At 67.5% G+C, this 17252-nt stretch overlaps 3 protein-coding genes across 3 annotated transcripts; all 3 read left to right on the forward strand.

Moving 5' to 3' along the window:
- Window positions 1–1292: 1292 nt before the first annotated feature.
- Window positions 1293–8728, forward strand: PROB1 (proline rich basic protein 1). The gene has a single exon (XM_029998437.1). It carries the CDS (start codon window positions 3690–3692, stop codon window positions 8280–8282), a length of 4593 nt encoding a protein of 1530 aa, XP_029854297.1. The 5' UTR covers window positions 1293–3689; the 3' UTR covers window positions 8283–8728.
- Window positions 8729–9242: 514 nt separating this feature from the next.
- MZB1 (marginal zone B and B1 cell specific protein) lies at window positions 9243–10944 on the forward strand. The gene is made up of 4 exons (XM_029998439.2): window positions 9243–9435; window positions 9749–9855; window positions 10238–10342; window positions 10440–10944. Exons 1-4 carry the CDS (start codon window positions 9244–9246, stop codon window positions 10615–10617), a joined length of 582 nt encoding a protein of 193 aa, XP_029854299.1. The 5' UTR covers window position 9243; the 3' UTR covers window positions 10618–10944.
- Window positions 10945–11057: 113 nt separating this feature from the next.
- SLC23A1 (solute carrier family 23 member 1) lies at window positions 11058–15729 on the forward strand. Its single transcript, XM_029998106.2, has 15 exons — window positions 11058–11142; window positions 11627–11698; window positions 11932–12033; window positions 12143–12300; window positions 12406–12494; window positions 12594–12661; window positions 12752–12933; window positions 13049–13169; window positions 13290–13446; window positions 13634–13781; window positions 13899–14004; window positions 14093–14222; window positions 14444–14587; window positions 14741–14836; window positions 15027–15729. The coding sequence occupies exons 1-15, from the start codon at window positions 11107–11109 to the stop codon at window positions 15278–15280; spliced, it is 1863 nt and encodes a 620-aa protein (XP_029853966.1). The 5' UTR covers window positions 11058–11106; the 3' UTR covers window positions 15281–15729.
- Window positions 15730–17252: the final 1523 nt, after the last annotated feature.

A 17252-nucleotide genomic window follows, 5' to 3' on the forward strand; every position in this document is an offset into this window, starting at 1 on the left:
AAGGCCCGGCGGTGGCGGCCGCCATTTGCCGCGGCGGTGCGGGAGATGGCGGCGGGCGCTGAGGCCGTGGGCTGACCGGCAGCCGCGGCACCTCGCCGAGGCGCTGGCGGTCCCCAGCGAGCGGCGGGGACCGGGACCGGGACCGGGATCGGGGGGTGAGGGGAGCGGGGGGGGGGGGGGGGCTATCACCCCTCCCTGTGTGAGGAGGGGGTGCGCCTGACAGGGACCGCTGCTCTGGGGGCGGGGCCTCGGCGTGGGAGGGGTCCCGCCAGCCACGCCTCCCCTGGCCGTGCGGGGGAGGGAGGGGCCTGCGCAGGCCACGCCCCCCCCGGGCGCACCGGGGTCCGCCCGTGGCGCTGGCAGCCAGCCCGGGCCGGGGGGGGGGGGGACGGACCCTGGGAGCCCCCTGCGGGTCACGGCCCCAAAATAACGCCCGTGGGGCCGGCGGGATCCCTCGTGCTCCGCCCCGTGCCGAGCCCGGGCCCGCACTCTGGGAGCTGGCGCTTGAAACCGCCGTCTCAGCAGACCGGAGCTTCGAGGTCGCCTGCGGCGTGCAGCCCCGGGGCGCCCGCTCGGGCGTCACCCCCCACGCGTGGCCGTGGGACGCGGTCGGTGCCGCGGAGAGGAGGGCGGCGGCGTGAAGTCCTTGCGCGGACTCGGAGGCCGATCAGTTTGCAGGCTGGGGACAGCCAAGCTGTTCGTATCTGCCCCCGGCCCGTGCATCCCAGCCTCGGGTACTGAAGCGCTTGAGATTTGTCAGAGCTGCCGGCGTGTTTTGGATGCCCGGTTCCCTTCCAAACCCCAGAGGCAGCTTCGAAAGACTCTGCCAGGCAGGGCCGGTGTTTTTCCTGCTCCTCTGGAGTTGCGAAAAGTAGCTCCAGCGTGGGAGAGGCACGTCCTGCTTTCGGCAGCTACCGGCAGCCTTCGTCTTCCTCCTTGCTGCCTCTCGTTCCAGCTTGCCAGCGTTGAGAGGCGAGCACGCACAGAGCTGGCACAAAAAAACAAGTTAATAAGCAAATGCGATGGTGAGTCTACAGGCGGTATCATGCTGGCTTAAACATAAAAGTAGATCGGTGTTTAATTAGCAAGTCTGGCTCGGCCTGGGTCCGCCTGTTGTTCTGTAACATGCTTGTGCCTAACAGGCTGCTCCCACACACACCCTGAACTGCTCTGGGTGCTGGAAGACGAGTTTACAGCCTCTTAACCTAAAATGGTTGTATTTTGGTTGGTAGGAGAACCCCGGGGATCTCCACTACGCCCTCCTCTCTCTTTCTTGTTTAGAAATCACAAGCAGCACCGAGGCCGGGGGGAGATGAACCCAAGGACCAGGAGGAGGAGATGCTGGCGCTGGAGCAGGGCTCTTGCCCAGCAGGTTGCTGGCAGCCTCAGGCTGCAGCCGGGGTGGTGAGACAGGACTGCCCGGCCGGTTCCCTCTCTGCTTCAACAGCACACCCAGACAGGTTGTTCGTGGCAGCCTTGGGGTTGTTGGAAGAAACCAGCCAAGCCAGCAGTCCTTGCTGCAACCCGGCCACGCTTTTTCCACAGAGCTGGCCCTATGGAGCAGGGAGCGTACGGGGCCATGCCGTCTCCCGCAGTACTGAGAGCAGGTGCCGGGGAAGCAGATGAACGGCTGGGTGTGCGGCGGTACTTTCCAGCCACCCTCGCAGCCTCCGGTACTGCCATACCGCTTGTCGCAGCTGTTGACGCTCTGACCGTTTCGGTTTTGGCAGGACCCGGGTGTCGGAGTGAAAGGTGGAGCAGCAGCAAGAACTGTGTCTAGTGCGAGTGCTGGAAAAGAGGGAGAGGAAAGCTTTAAAGCGGTTATACGAGTCGTTGCCCTAAACCTGCCTTGCACCCGCTGCCAGGACAGCAGGACCTGTAGGCAGTAGTGCAAAGACTTTTCCTTTCGTGCCCAGGGAGAGCTGCAGTGATCCTCCCCGAGCTGATTATTTTACCTTTCCCAGAGCTTCACCAGCACCCGCAGCCCATTGTTCCCCTTGTACCTTCTCCGACCTTCCTCCTCTCCCCCAGTAGTGGTACCCTGGATGCACCGAAGGCATCGGCAAGGCGCCCCGGAGAGGCTCAGCCGGACAACGGTGACCCCAGGCTGGACCAACCTCCCTTTCCCACCAACTACCAGCGGCCCCGGGACGCTGGGCACGACCCTCGGTGGAGGAGAGGGAACGAAACACTGTCTCTCTGGGATCTGGACTGGCTGGGGACAGCTCAGTCCCGGGGGGAACTGCATCCCCTCTCCCGTTGTGGGTCTGTACGTCCCCCCCGGCACCGCAAATCCAGCAGCGGGCAGGGGCTGCGGGCAGGTCCCCGCGGTGCTCCCGGCTGGGCTGTGCTGGGGCTGGAGCCAGCAGTGACTCAGCAGGCGCCCGCCGGGCTGCCCTGCTGTGAGCCGGGCACGGGGGGCTCGGGGATGCTCCTGGCCAGCCCCAGGCTGAGAGCTGGACCCCCCCTCGCATGGGGACCACAGGGTGGTTGCAGCACCCAAGCAGCAGCCCAAGGTTTTGGGGTGCAGCGTGCCATCCAGGAGCTCCTCCCCAGGCAGCTGCATCCCACTGGTTCCCTGCAAAGCCGGGTTGTAGGGATTTGGGGATTTGAAATCACCCCACACACACACACTGTCTTGCACAAAGCCACCGGTGCCGTCCACGGCAGGTCTCCTCCGCTCCGCCTGGGCACAAATGCCACCTGCAAGCACAGCCCTGCTCAGCAGCGAAGGGTTAAGTGCCAGGCCAGCTATCAGGGAAGCTTTCCTCTCCTTTTCCTTGCCAAGGTTTAAATTTAGTCCCCGCATGAACCCAGACAACTCGGGCATCAGGTTGCTCCAGGGCTGGCACTGCCGGGGAGCACCTGCTGCCATTGCTTCACTGCAAAAATCCCCCCGAAAGCCGGGACTGAGCTCCGCTGGTGGTGGTTAGGGCCGGCAAGCTGCAGAGACCCTCGTGCCATGCCGAGCGCCCCGACCGCTTGCTTTGGGTCCCCCGAAAAAAGGCAAAGAGTAGCCATCCATCGTTTGGCTCTTGTGAGTCCTGGAGGTGCTCGGTGCCTGGTTTGATTTCAAGCCTTGCGTTTGCTCCTGACTGCTTGCGATTAGTTCTGGGGGAGCTGCTGCTTGGGGCAGGGTGGTTTTGGGGGAAGCCCCCAGGACGGGGACACGCCGTCTGTGCGGCGAGGCGGGCAGAGGCGCCAGGAAAGGAGCCATTGCAGGGACGGAGCAGCAGCCTGGGGGTCCGGCCGTGCCCTCCGCACGGGGATGGGATGTCCCTAGAGGGGTCTGCGCGTTCCCCAGCTCCAGGGCAGCCCGGCCCGCTGCGCCGGGGCCCGCGGCCCCGGTACCTCTGTGGGGCACAAGGGATGCCCCGGCACCTCGCCGGCGGGTTTGGGGAGCAGTGGCGTGGGGCGAGGGGGCAGGGGACGGTGCTGGCAGCCCCCCGGCAGACCCCTAAGGCCGGGGGCGGCGGTGGCATCCCTGCAACGTGCTTGGCATTGCCTCCCCTGGGCTGGCGCTCGCTGACGTCCATGTGATCGAGGGGCCGCTCCGTCCCGCCGCTGGGTCCAGCCGCCGTGACGGCGAGGCAGCCAGAAGGTCGAGCCAGCGTCCCCGGCAGAGCGTCCCCGGCACCGAGAAGGGTCCCCCGGCACCAGCTGGCACCCCGAGGGTCATCCCCGCCGCGATGCCCCGCGGGAAGAGGGACCCCGTCCCGCTCTCCCACGCCGAGCTGCCCGGCGCCGACGGCGAGGGTCCCCGCAGCAGCGGCGAGGGCCGGCGGTCCACGTCGGAGGAGGAGGGCCACCTCCCCTGCCTCCCCCGCGACGACCTCGCCAAGAGCATGTCCGGCTCTTCCGTCTCCTCTTACCACTCCGCCCTGTGCTCGGAGGGGACGGAGACCTTCAAGGACTGCCTGGAGTTTCTGGACGAGGAGGGGACGCCCACCTGGGACGCGGGGCGACGGGGTGGCCGTGCCGAGGGGGCTGCCCCGGGGCGCTGGGCTCCGACGGGGGCCCCCGGAGTCCCCCCGCCGCCCGGCCCCCTCGCCCGCCCGCAGCGGGCTCAGCTGTCCCTCGCGGCTAAGAATAGCCCGGGGCAGGGGGGCAGGATGGGTCCCCTCGGCGGGGACCGGCAGCCCGTCACCGCCGCCGCCGCCGGCGGGGAGCCGGCTCTGCCCCGGCAGCCCGGGGGGATGCTCGGCGGGGCGCCCAGCGATTCGGACGAGGCGGACGGCGAGGTGCGGGCACTGACGGCCAGAGCTTTCCGCAGCCTCTCGGGTCCCCCCGGCGCGCGCCTCGACATGTGCAGCTCCCACACCTCCTCCAGCCTTTCCAACTCGCTGTCGGAGGACGGCGGGCGGCCGCGGCGGTGGACGGCGGCCGGCGGCGAGCCCCGGGGCGCGGCGGCAGCCGTCCACGGCAGGGCGGGCTGGCCCTTGGCCGCCGGCGCGGACGGGGAGCTGCTGGGCTTGCTGAGTAAGGAGCAGTTTGAGTGCGTGGACGTGGAGCTGGAGAGCGGGGAGGCCAGGAAGGGCCACGGCAAGAAGAGGACCGTCCCCAAGCGCCAGATCCTGCTGAAGAGGAAGGAGAGGAAGGAGACGGGTTTCGGCCCCCGGGGGGATGGCCCGGCCCCCCAACCCCTGCCCCCCGCCAGGAAGGAGCCCCTCAGCAAGGGCAGGGCCGTCGGAGAGGACTTCAGGCTCAACTACAAGCAGTTCGTGAAGACGGCCTCCCTGGATGCTGACGCCGGCAAGACCAGAGCAGCCTCTTGCCTGGTGAAAAACGTCCTCGCCAAGAAAATGCAGTACGAGCAGAGGATCAAGATGGAGCAGAAGGGGCTGCGGGGCAGCTCGACTTCCTCGGGGCCGTCCTCTGCCGGCACCGACCTGCTGGGGGACGGCTTGGAGGGCAAGTCCAGCTCGCTGTCCCGCTCGGACTGCAGCTTCTCGGCCGAGGAGCTGCGGGGCGGGGGGATGCCGGTGGCCGCGGCGGCCGCGGGGGATGCCACCGCCACCGCCACCGCCACCCATCCCGCCAAGGGGGTGGTGCTGAGCGAGGCAACGAGGGAGAGCGTCTGCAAGCTGAAGACAACCTTCAACGAACTCAACCAGAGGATGAAGTACCGGGAGGTGCTGGAGGGCCACCGGCCGCCTGGCGCCGCCGAGGAGCCAGCATCGGAGAGGACCTGCTACCGGCGAGCGCGCGCCTTGTTCGAAGCCCACCCCGGGGTGGGGAAGGCGCTGGACGTTGCCCCCAGATTTGAGAGAGCTCTGAAGCCGTGGCCCAGCTTGAAGCAGCGAGCCATCCACCCCAGCCACCCCCAAACCCTCCCCTTCGAGGCCGACAGCCCGGCGCTCCCTGCCGCGCCGCCGTGCCGCCTCTTCACCTCCCGGGCGCAGGAGGTGAGGCTGGTGCCGCGGAGTCGGCAGGAGGAGAAGCCGCCGGCAGCGCCCCGCCAGCCGCCCAGCCCCGGCACCCCGGCCCGGGGGTCCGCGCCGGCCACCCCCCCCGAGCCAGAAGAGAAGGGGAAGGGGCGCATCCCGCAGCCCCGGGACGTGCGCAAGCTGGTGAAGAGCAGCTACAGCCTCTGCTTCGGGACCGTCGGCGCATCCCGTGGCACCGCAGCACCGGCGAGCGGCGGGGAGCCGCCACCGGCCACCCCGCTTGTCATCCACTGCACCTCGGTCTGCCGGCGGGAGCCGTCGACGGAGCCGGGGGACGAGGAGGTGCTGGCAGCCGCCGGCCGAGAGCCAGCCGCCGCGTGTGCCGAGGGCCCCGCAAAGCTCCCCGGCGGCCGGCCCTCGCCCGCCCGGGGCTCCCCCGTCCACATCACGAGGGTCCAAGCCACGCGGAGGGGGGCGGCTGCCGCGGAGGGGCCGCCGGCATCCCCCCCGCGCCGGGAGCGGAGCGAGCTGAGGGTCCCGCCGCGGGCAGCGCGGGTGGCTGAGGGGGTGCCGCACGTGGAGACCCACCTCCACGTCCTGGTGGGCCGGCGGTCCCCGGCGGCGGCCAGGGAGGGCTCCCCGTCTCGCAGCGGCGCGGTGCTGCGGGCAGAGAAGACCGTTCTCCTCCCGCCGCCGCCGCCAAGTCCCGCGGAGGGAAAGGAGGGACGCGGCCGTGGCGGCACCGGAGAGCTCCACGCTGCCGAGGGGCCCGAGTCAGCGGTGCAGCGGCACGGCGACGGCGGGGACCCCCAAGCCGGACCCCTGGCCGGCAGCAGCGCGTACCCACAGCCTGTGAAACCGGCAGCGGGAAGCGTGCCAGAGCCGCCCACAAGCGAGCGGAGGCAGAAGCAGCCGGGCAGCCGGCCGGTGTCGGCAGGGAGCGGCGGTTCCGTTGGTGGCACCAGCCCTGCTGCCCCGTTTCGAGCTGGGGAGGGCGGCGAAGGTCCCTCTGGCCGGCTGCCGGAGCGGAGGGAGGCCTGGGAACATTTACCGAAGTGGCCGGCAGCCACCGAGCCATACATTCCTGCTGCCCCGGCAGAGAACTCCAACTACTTAGCAATTCCTGTGAAAGCCCCCAAATCCTCTCCGATGCCAAAGCCGCCCTCCGCCCCCAACCCGGCCGGCGCACCCTTTGGGACCCCTTCGGTCCCCAACCCAGCCAGCACGTCCTTTGGGACCCCTTCGGTCCCCAACCCAGCCAGCACGTCCTTTGGGACCCCTGCAGTCCCCAACCCAGCCAGCACGTCCTTTGGGACCCCTTTGGTCCCCAACCCAGCCAGTGTGTCCTTTGGGACCCCTTCGGTCCCCAACCCAGCCAGCACGTCCTTTGGGACCCCTGCGGTCCCCAACCCGGCCAGCACATCCTTTGGGACCCCTGCGGTCCCCAACCCGGCCAGCACATCCTTTGGGACCCCTGCGGTCCCCAACCTGGCCAGCACATCCTTTGGAACCCCTGCGGTCCCCAACCCGGCCAGCACATCCTTTGGAACCCCTGCGGTCCCCAATCTGGCCAGCACGTCCTTTGGGACCCCTTTGGTCCCCAACCCGGCCAGCACATCCTTTGGAACCCCTGCGGTCCCCAATCTGGCCAGCACGTCCTTTGGGACCCCTGCAGTCCCCAACCCGGCCAGTGCATACTTTGGGACCCCCTTGGTCCCCAACCCAGCTAGCACAACCTTTGGGACCCCCACAGTCCCCAACATGACCAACTCATCCTTTGGCTTCCCATTAGCCTCCAGCCTGGCCAGCACATCATTTGGGAGTCCCTTGGTCTCCAACCCCACCAACAAGTCTTTCGGGACCCCCTTGATCCCTTACGCAGCCAGTGCATCCTTTGGGACCCCCTTGGTCCCCAACCTGTGCGGCACAGCCTTTGGGACCCCCTCGGTCCCCAATCCGTCCAGCGAATCCTTTGGGACCCCCTCAGTCCCTAATCCGGCCAACTCGTCACTCGGGATCCCCTTGGCCCCCAACCCAGCCAGCTCATCCTTTCGGTCCCCCTTGGTCACCAACCGAGTCCCCACTTCCCTTGGGCACCAATCAGTCTCCAGCGTGGCCAGCTCATCCTTTGGATCCCCTTTGGTCCCCAACCCAGCCGGCGCTCCACTGGGGACCGGTGCGTGTCCATTGCCTGGCGGGGAAGTGCCCTGGAGCAAACCCGGCCCTGAGCCCACCCTGCCCCAGCCCCCCGAGGGCCCAGCCGCTGCAGAGCGTCCGGTGCCGCTGCCCCCAGCCCAGCCCCAGCCTCGCCTCGAGGATGCTCCCCATTTCCTAAGGAGGACCGACGGTGCCTCGCCGAGCAGCAAGAGCACACCAAGCCCCACCAAGCCCTTCGCCCCCCACCTGCCCGTGCACCGGAGGATGCTCGTCGATCCCGACAGTGGGAAATGCTACTACATGGAGCCGCCGCGGCAGCCCCAGCTGAAAACGCTCTACGACCCTGAGACCGGGCAGTACCTGGAGGTGCTCATCCCACCGGTGGCATCGCACGCCGGGCTCTACCAGGCTCCTTTCAACCCCTTGGTCATGGCCCCGGGGGTCTATGGCCCACCCTACCTGCCCTACGGTGGTTTCCCGGGGCTCCTGGCACCCTCCGCACCCTCTCCGGCACACCCTGACCTGCCAGCTGCCGAAAACCCCAGCTTCTCCGGGACCTTCAGCTCTGCTCCCAAGGGTGAGGGGCCGCCCACGGCCGGGGGTCCCGACTGTGGATACCTGGAGAGCCTGTACTACATCCCCACGGGGATGCGGGCCAGCCCTGGCCCCGGCCCCGGCCAGGCCCCTGCCCGTGCCAGCCCTGCCGGGGCCGAGAAGGGACCGCTGCTCCAGATGTGACGGTCCTTGGCCGGGGACGGACCCACGTGGCACGTCCCTTCCCGAGCAGCTGGGCTGTAACCCCGCAGTCAGCATCACCCCCGGTACGGGAGAGACCCCCCGCTCGTGGCTGAGCCGGCAAAGCGCCGAGAGGTAACAGGCACCGGCTGGACCTCACCGGCTCCTCGTGGGAACGGGGAGAAAAAGGGTATTTTCCAATGTGAGCACCTGGCAGTCCCTGGCGGGGGGGGCCTGAAGTTATGGGCCCCGGCCGGCAAAGGGACCAGATGCACGGCCCCCGCTTTCCCCTGTACTGCGGGTCCCGTCCTGAGGGCAACCCGGGCTGGTCGGCACAGGGGGACGATGGCCCGGCCACCGCCAGCCCCCTGCCCACAGCCGCAGCTGCAGCACGGACTCCCTGAAATAGTAATAAAAATGCTGAGACAGCACTAAACCCTGCATATTCACCCTGCGTTTGCGTAGTCTGTAAAGGGGGGGTGCCAGGGGCTCCTGCGGCCCCTCTGGAGGGGCTGAGGCACTTGGACCCCACAGTCCGTCCGTCTGTCCTGGAGTGTCGACCAGATGCATCCCAGTCCCTGGGAGCAGGAGCGGGCTCCGCAGTCATCAGGGAGCCCTGAACGCCAGCCCTCGAACCCCAAACCCCAGCCCTGACCCCCAAACTCCCACCCCAGCCCCAGCCCAGGTAGGTCCACACCATCCCAGGGAGGATTTGAGCCAAGGAGGAGGGGTCGGGCGCTACGGGACTGAATAACACCGAAAACCTCCCGGAGAGGGGACGCTCGGTCGGGGACACCCCACGTGCACCCGCCACCCCCCGCCCCGACACCCCGGGGATGGACGGGGCCGCGTCACCCGGATGCAGCTGCGTCGGCTGCGCATCGGTGCCCGCTCTCCAGCCCCGGGGGGGGGGGTTTATAGCCGCCCCGTGCCTCCGCCCCAGCACTTTCGGCATCGTGGCAGGATGCGGCCGGCACTGGCGGCGTGGCTGGCCCTGAGCCTGCTGGCGGGAACGGGGGCCGAGGATATGTGCGGGGGCCCCCCCGCCGCCCCAGCCCACTCCATCTCTGCGCCCCAGCTCAGCCCCGAGGAGCGGCTCTCGCCCCACATGCCCGAATCCCTGCACTGCGACGCCTGCTACGCCATCGCCTTCCAGGTGGGGATTGGGGAGACGGCACCCCGAAACCGGGGGTGAGAGCTCTCACGGGGATGCTCCAGCCTGGGGAGATGCCGTCAGCTCCCCCCCGGGGCACGCCGCTGATTGCTGCCCCCCGCTGGCACCCCAAAAAAGCCCTTTGGGGCCAGCGAGCCCCCTTGCAGCTACTCATGGCCTCACCCCCCCCCGTGCAAAAGTACTTCAGCTGCCGGGGCCGTGAGGAAGGGAGGTGTGGACCCCATCCCTGCTTGGGAGCGGGGTCACGGCGGGGCTGCTGCCCTCACTGGCCAGTTTCTGCCCTTTTTCACCCCAGATCGAGGAGCAGCTGAGCAGGGCGGAGGGGAAGGTGGGCAGGAAGGCGCTGAGCGAGTCTGACTACGTGGAGGTGCTGGAGAGGAGCTGCTCGCAGGGCTGGGAGAGGTGAGCGGGGTGACCCCGGGGATGGGGGTGTCCCTAGGGATGGGGATGACCCTGGGGATAGGGGTGTCCGCAGGGATGGGGATGTCCCTGGGGATGGGGGTGTCCGCAGGGATGGGGATGTCCCCAGGGATTGGGGGTGTCCCCGGGGATGGGGGTGTCCCCAGGGATAGGGGTGTCCCCAGGGGATGGGGGTGTCTGCAGGGATGGGGATGTCCCCAGGGATGGGGATGTCCCCAGGGATGGGGGTGTCCCCGGGGATGGGGATGTCCCCAGGGATGGGGGTGTCCCCGGGGATGGGGGTGTCCCTAGGGATGGGGATGTCCCCGGGGATGGCGGTGTCCCCGGGGATGGGGGTGTCCCCAACCCCTGCCTTTCCCCACAGCTACGGGGTGCAGGAGCTGGATGGGGAGAAGCGGCTGGCGGGGCCGGGGCTGCCGAGACAGGAGCCCATGAGCGTGATGGTGATGGGGGGACCCTGGCCAGGCAGGTAAAAGTCGGCAATGGGGGGGGGGGGGGTGCCGGGCACTGTCCCCTGGCTGCCACGGCAGGGGGACGCGGTGTGACCCGCAGCCGGCTCCTCGCAGGCTGTCCAAGATGTGCCACAGCTACGTGGGCGAGCGGGGCGAAGCGCAGATCTACGGCGCGCACCGTCGGGGCCCGGCCGCCCTTCGGGAGCTGCTCTGCCGCGGGGAGAAGGGGGCCTGCACCCGCAGCAAGGCCGGGGGGCCGGTCCCACCCAAGGCGCTGCAGAACGAGCTGTAGCCCTGGCGCAGTTAATGCTTAATGCCCTGGCGACCTTCGGAGCCGACTTCGTCCCCAGCGAGAGCCGACGCGCGCCGGGAGGTGGGCGCCTTCCCGGCGTCGCCCATCGCCGGCGCGGTGACCGTCCCTCGACGCCCAGCCTGGCCGTGCTGGGAGGATGCTGGTGGCAGCCGGTGCCCCGTGCCACCGGACCCCCCCCCCCCGCCACTGCGAGCCGGGAATTACTCTGTAACCCACCGGCGATAATGTTTTACCGATGCGGTGTTCACGGCGGGAGCGCCCCTGCCCCGCCGGCGGTGCCAACCCTAATTAAAGCAGTTAATAGCTGATCCGTCCCCACGGCAGCGCTCCCCGTTTCACAACCCACAGCCAATGGCCGCCTTCCAGCCCGCCACCCCGCGCCGCGGCCCGGGTGGTGACTAAAGTCCTTCCCGCAGCCATAAAACGCCCCGTGCGGGGACATCGCCGCCGGGGCCGCGTCGCCGGAGGATGGGGACCCGCTCGGGAGACCTGGCTCAGCCCCAGGTGAACGCAGCCTCCATCCCTGTCCCCGTCCCCCTCCTTGGCCGTATCCTGGGGCGGTGGGGAGGGAGGTGGGTGACTGGGGGTCCGGACCCCGACGATGGCCACCTCGGGGCCGTGATGGCCGGCCGGTGCTGGCGAAGGATGGGGGTGAGCTCGGGGGCTGTGGCGAAGCCCGGGACCGAGGGGACGTGCTGGGATGCTGCAGCTGGGACTGGCTGTGCCATCCTTCCCGGCAGCCGCAGGGTGCTCCGGGCACCCCAGGGCCAGCGGGGGCTCCCCTCCACCCTCCCCTGGGGACAAACCATCACGTAGGGACCGGTGGGTTTTGGAGCCCAGACCCCTCTTGGGGGGGTCAGAGCCGGTGCCGGGTGCGGCTGACCAGCCGTGCGTGCCAAGCTGTGGCCCTGGGGCAAAGCCCAGCCCCGTTCCCGTGGGACACCCGGGACAACGCTGACCTGGCTCCTGCCTTGCCCCCCGCTGCCAGAACGGGAACTCGGTTCTCGCTCCTGCCGGTCCCCCGTGCCCCCCTGGGAAGGAGATGCCTGCGGCAGGCAGGGTGAGTACCGGGGCACCCCCCCGGGCAGCATGGCGCCCACCCCAAATCTTGCTGTAACGCACCATCGGATGGACACCGGCCGGCCGGGACCCCTCCCCATCCCTGAGGGCACGGGGGGGGGGTCCCTTGGGGCAGTCTATGCCATCCATGGGGACGGTGTGGGGTGTGTCCCCCCCCCCCCCGTCCCCAGCCCCGAGGGCGAGCCGGGGCTGAGCTGTGCCACCACACGCCAGGACCCCGGGGCGGGCAGCGTGCCCCCCCGGCCAGAGGTGGACATGCTCTACAGGATTGAGGACGTGCCCCCCTGGTACCTCTGCATCCTGCTCGGTTTCCAGGTACGGCCTGGAAGGGGGTGACCCCCATCAGCAGACCCTCAGCCCCCGCTCCCCGTGGCGTGGGGCACCCCAGCCCCGCTCAGCCCCCCCCCCCCCCCCCCCCCCCCAGCACTACCTGACCTGCTTCAGCGGCACCATCGCCGTCCCCTTCCTGCTGGCCGAGAGCCTGTGCGTGGGCAAGGACCAGCTCACCGTCAGCTACCTCATCGGCACCATCTTCACCTGCGTCGGTATCACCACCCTCATCCAGACCACCGTGGGCATCAGGTAGAGCCGCCGGCCTGGCGGGGACCCCCCCGCTGCCCATCCCCAGGCCGCGGGGCGCAGGCGTCCCCTCTCGTCCCGTTCCCCCCCCCCCCCCCCCCCCCCCAGGCTGCCCCTCTTCCAGGCGAGCGCGCTGGCCTTCCTCGTCCCCGCCAAGTCCATCCTGGCCCTGGAGAAGTGGCGATGCCCGCCTGAAGGTGAGGGCGGAGGGGGTGCAAGGAGGGGGGGGGGGGTTGTCCAGCTGCTCCCCCCCCCCCCCGCACCCAGGGACCACCTCACCTCCCCTCCATCCCCAGAGCAGATCTACGGCAACTGGACCCTGCCGCTTAACACCTCCCACGTCTGGCAGCCCCGCATGCGAGAGGTACACCCCCCCCCCCCCCCCTGGGGGACCCCAAAATCCCCAGCTGGCTACCGACAACCCCCCCCCGCCCCTCTCCTCCATGCCCTGCAGATCCAGGGGGCCATCGTGGTGTCCAGCCTGGTGGAGGTGGCCATCGGGCTGCTGGGGCTCCCCGGGGCGCTGCTCAGCTACATCGGGCCACTGACCGTCACCCCCACCGTCTCCCTCATCGGGCTCTCCGTCTTCCAGGCGGCCGGCGAGCGGGCCGGCTCCCACTGGGGCATCGCCGCGCTGTACGGCACGGGGACGGGGGGGACAAGGGGGTAGGGGTGTCCGCCGTGGAGCCGGGAGGATGCCGGGGGCATGAAGGACCTCGTCTCTCTCTCTCTCCTCTCCTCCCCACCCCAGGACCATCTTCTTGATTGTCCTGTTCGCCCAGTACCTGCGGCACGTCAACATCTGCCTGCCCGGCTACCGGCGGGGCAGCGGCTTCGTCCTGCTCCGCATCCAGATCTTCAAGATGTTCCCGGTAGGGACCGGCCGGGAGCTGCCGGGTCCTGGGGCGTCCCAAAAATCCCCCCTTTTTTTCCACACGTGGATTTGCAAGCAACGCCGCGTGTGTCCCCGGTCTCTGCCCCCCCCCCCGCAGATCATCCTGGCCATCATGGTGGTGTGGTTGCTCTGCTACGTGCTGACGTGCACCGGCGTCTTCCCCAGCCGGCCCGAGGCGTACGGCTACAAGGCCAGGACGGACGCCCGGGGGGAGATCCTGTCCGTGGCACCCTGGTTTCGGGTCCCCTACCCCTGTGAGTGCCAGGCGGCCCCACGGCACCCAGGTCCCGCCAACACCCCTTCGCCCTGGGGGAGGCGAGGACCCGGCACGGCATCACCAGGGCCGGGAAGCGCCCGGGATGGGGGGGTCCCCAAAACGGCACCGGTGAGGGGCTGGGTGCCCCCACCCTGACACCCCGCTCTGCCCACCCCCCCGGGCAGGCCAGTGGGGTCTGCCCACAGTGACCTCGGCTGCCGTGCTGGGCATGTTCAGCGCCACGCTGGCGGGCATCATCGAGTCCATCGGGGACTACTACTCCTGCGCCCGGCTGGCGGGAGCCCCCGCTCCCCCCGTGCACGCCATTAACAGGTACAGCCAGCTGGCCCCACGCCGGTACCCTGCCCACGCCGTGGCATCCCTGGGGACCGGGCAGGGATGCTGCGGGAGAGCGGCGGTGGAGACCAGCCCGTGCGCGTTGGTCCCCAGAGGCATTTTCACCGAAGGCATCTCCTGCATCATCGCGGGGCTGCTGGGAACCGGCAACGGCTCCACCTCCTCCAGCCCCAACATCGGCGTCTTGGGCATCACGAAGGTACCGGGGCCGGGCAGGGGTCCCGGCTCAGCCGGGGTGGGGGGGGGGGGGACAGGCGCCGTCACCCGCTGCTGGTCTTTTGGTGCAGGTGGGGAGCAGGAGGGTGATACAGTACGGGGCCGGGATCATGCTCGTGTTGGGGACCATCGGAAAGTTCACGGCGCTGTTCGCCTCTCTGCCCGACCCCATCCTCGGCGGGATGTTCTGCACCTTATTCGGTAACCTCGCCGCAGCCGCCTCTCAAACCCGGAGTGCTGTTATCACCAGCCCTGGGCCATTTCCCCGGAGATTCGGGGGCTGGCGAGCTCAAGGGATGCAGGACGGGCTTTGAGGTTTCGGGTTGAACCGCACCTGCATTTGCACGCCCCTCGCTGCCTTCGCGGGCAGCAGCGTGGGCATCTCTGCCTGCCTGCAACGCAGCCGCCGTCTCTGCTGGCAGGCATGATCACGGCCGTCGGCCTCTCCAACCTGCAGTTCGTCGACATGAACTCCTCCCGCAATCTCTTCGTGCTGGGCTTCGCCATGTTTTTTGGGCTGACGCTGCCAAACTACCTGGATTCCCAACCCAAGGCCATTAACACAGGTACCCGCCCGCCACGAAAAGCCACAATTTTGGGTGTTTAGGGAGAGAGGGGGTCAGAGCTCACGGGCACTTGCCCACCCCTGGCAAGCAGCTATTAATTGGGCAAATCCAGCTTATCTCACACGCACCAGCTCGGTCCCCGTGCTCTCGCAGGTGTCCCCGAGCTGGACCAGATACTGACGGTGCTGCTAACGACAGAGATGTTCGTCGGGGGGACCATCGCCTTCATCCTGGACAACACCATCCCGGGTATTTAAAGCAGTCGGAGCCAGGGGGAGGAAGCGGTGGGGGGGGGGGGGGGGCGGCGTTGGAGGCAGATTCATTTCGGTTTAGAGCTGCAAGAGGGGATCGCAGGGTGAGGGGGGGGGCTGATGCTGGGCATCCCCGCTGCGGGCGGGCAGCCCCGGGGTCTCGGCTGACACGGTGCCGGCCGCCGCAGGGACGCAGGAGGAGCGAGGGCTGGTGCAGTGGAAGGCGGGCGCGCACTCGGACAGCACGGCGAGAGCCAGCTTGAGGAGCTACGACTTCCCCTTCGGGATGAGCGCGGTGAGGAGGAGCCGGTGGCTGAAGCGTGTGCCCATCTGCCCGGTGTTCACGGGGTTTAAGGCCCGGGCGCGGGGCAGCGACGCCGCGGCGGCGGCCGCAGACGTGCAGGGTACGGCGGACGGGCTCTCCGTGTGCACGAAGGTCTGAGCGAGGGGAGGGCTCGCACCCCGGCGCCGGAGAAGCCGAGCCGAGCTCCCGCGGGTGCTGTCGGTGTTCGTTAGCACCCGCCAAGTCCAAAGCCAAGGCTTCTGGTGCTCGTCTTGAACACAGGGCTAGGGAAACTCCAAAGTTGCCTTTCAGGGACATCCCGAGCTCCTGGGGTACAGGCCTGGGGACCGCCACCCCCCGTGTCATTGCTTCACCTCAAGCTTTGGCTGGTTGAGACTCATTCAGCACTTGCTGAAGCTCGTTAGCCACCATCGGAGACGGCCGGAGCCACAAACTCCCACCTGGGGCCACAGATTTTCATGCTGCGCCCTCAGCTTCAGCGGGGCTACCCGGCAGCTGAAGCGGGCTCTGCGTGGGGACAGTATCCAGACCAGCGTTAGGATGCCCATTTTAAGATCATACATTAAAAATAATAAAATAAACAATGCAAGCCCGCTTGCCCTACCAGTGTCTTTGCTGCGCCCTGCACCGTCCCCTCGTCCCTTCTGCGTTGCGAAGGCTTCTTCAGCTGCTTTCCACGCTCCCTCCCGGGCTGCCCACCGCGGACACACGCCAGATTTTGTCCAGCCCCAGCAACCGCGTGTGCGGTGGGCTTCTGCCCGAACCCCGGTGCAGCGGGAGGGGTGGTTGAGCACGAGCCCTTGGCAAACCCGTCCTGCTCTGGGCAGCACCGGACAGACGGCTTTATCCCGGCCGCTCCAGCAACGCAGCTCGTGCAGCCGGTCGGTTTTCAGCAGCAGGCACAGAGGGCAGCCGACGGCCTCACTGCAATGGCTGACAGAGTCAAGCCCATTTCTGGGCTTGGGTTTAGCACTAAAATCGAAAAGCTGAAGCCAGCGTTGCATGACCCTGTCACGGTCTGTCCACACTGGCGTGGTGGCACGGCCACACACCTGCTCCCCAGCCTGAGCAGAAAGAGCAGAAGTGAGAAAACCCATGGGTTGAGACAGGGACAGTTTAATAAGAGGGGGAAAAAAATAACCACCAAAAAACCCTAAGCGATGCAAATGCAGATGCTCAGCCAGGCTCTGAGCAGTTGAAGAGCCCTCGCTCTTCTGCTGCTGTCCCAGTTTTGTTGCTGAACATGACGTTACATGGTGTGCAATACCCTTTTGGTCAGCTGTGTCCCCTCCCAGCTTCTTGCCCACCCTCAGCCTGCTTGCTGGGGCCAGAGCAAGAGCAAGAGCAAGCCCTGATGCTGCGCAAGTGCCATTCAGCAACAGCCAAAACACCAGCGTGCTATCAAATCTGTTTTAGTCGCAAACCCCAAACACAGCAGTGCAGGGGCTGTAATGGAGAACAGCAGCTCCATCCTAGCAGAGGCCATCGGGAAGTTCACCTCTTCAATGAACCTCCCGGTGCTGTATAGTTGGCTGGGATACAGCAGGGAAATAAAAGCAAAGAAACCAAACCATAGTAGGGCTGGCTTTTTCACAGCAAGCTGGCTCCTAGCAGTAGCATTCAGTTGCCAATCACCCCGAGCTAATCGCACCCAGGCCGAAACTCCGGGAGGAAGCTCACCGACAAGCAACTGCTGCCAGCCATGCGGGGGTTCACTGGTGAAACTCCCACTCCAGCTAAAAATAAGCCAGGGCATAGTAGTATGTTATTTCCTGACCTTCTGTCTTTAGGTGCTTGAGTCTAAACTATCTCCAAGTTAGTGGAAACACCAGAATAGTTTTCCTGCTTCTATGAAGGCCGGATCTCAGCTTAGGAAAGGGGAAGGTAACGCTTAGTAAGGAGCCCGGGATAATTACAATTAACATTTTGCAGAGCAACAGCAAAATGAGTTGGTCTGACTGAATTCCTCTAAGAGGGATTCTTCCATCTGGAGCAAGACTGATGCAGCGATGTGGTTACACTGCAGGGTTACACCTGCGTAAAGGCTTCATCTCACTCTTCCCATCCTGCAGTACTGCATAATTTCTGAAGTGTTTCCATTTGGTTTAAT

Source organism: Aquila chrysaetos, chromosome 22, assembly GCF_900496995.4.
Source record: "Aquila chrysaetos chrysaetos chromosome 22, bAquChr1.4, whole genome shotgun sequence".
Lineage (NCBI taxonomy): Eukaryota > Metazoa > Chordata > Aves > Accipitriformes > Accipitridae > Aquila > Aquila chrysaetos.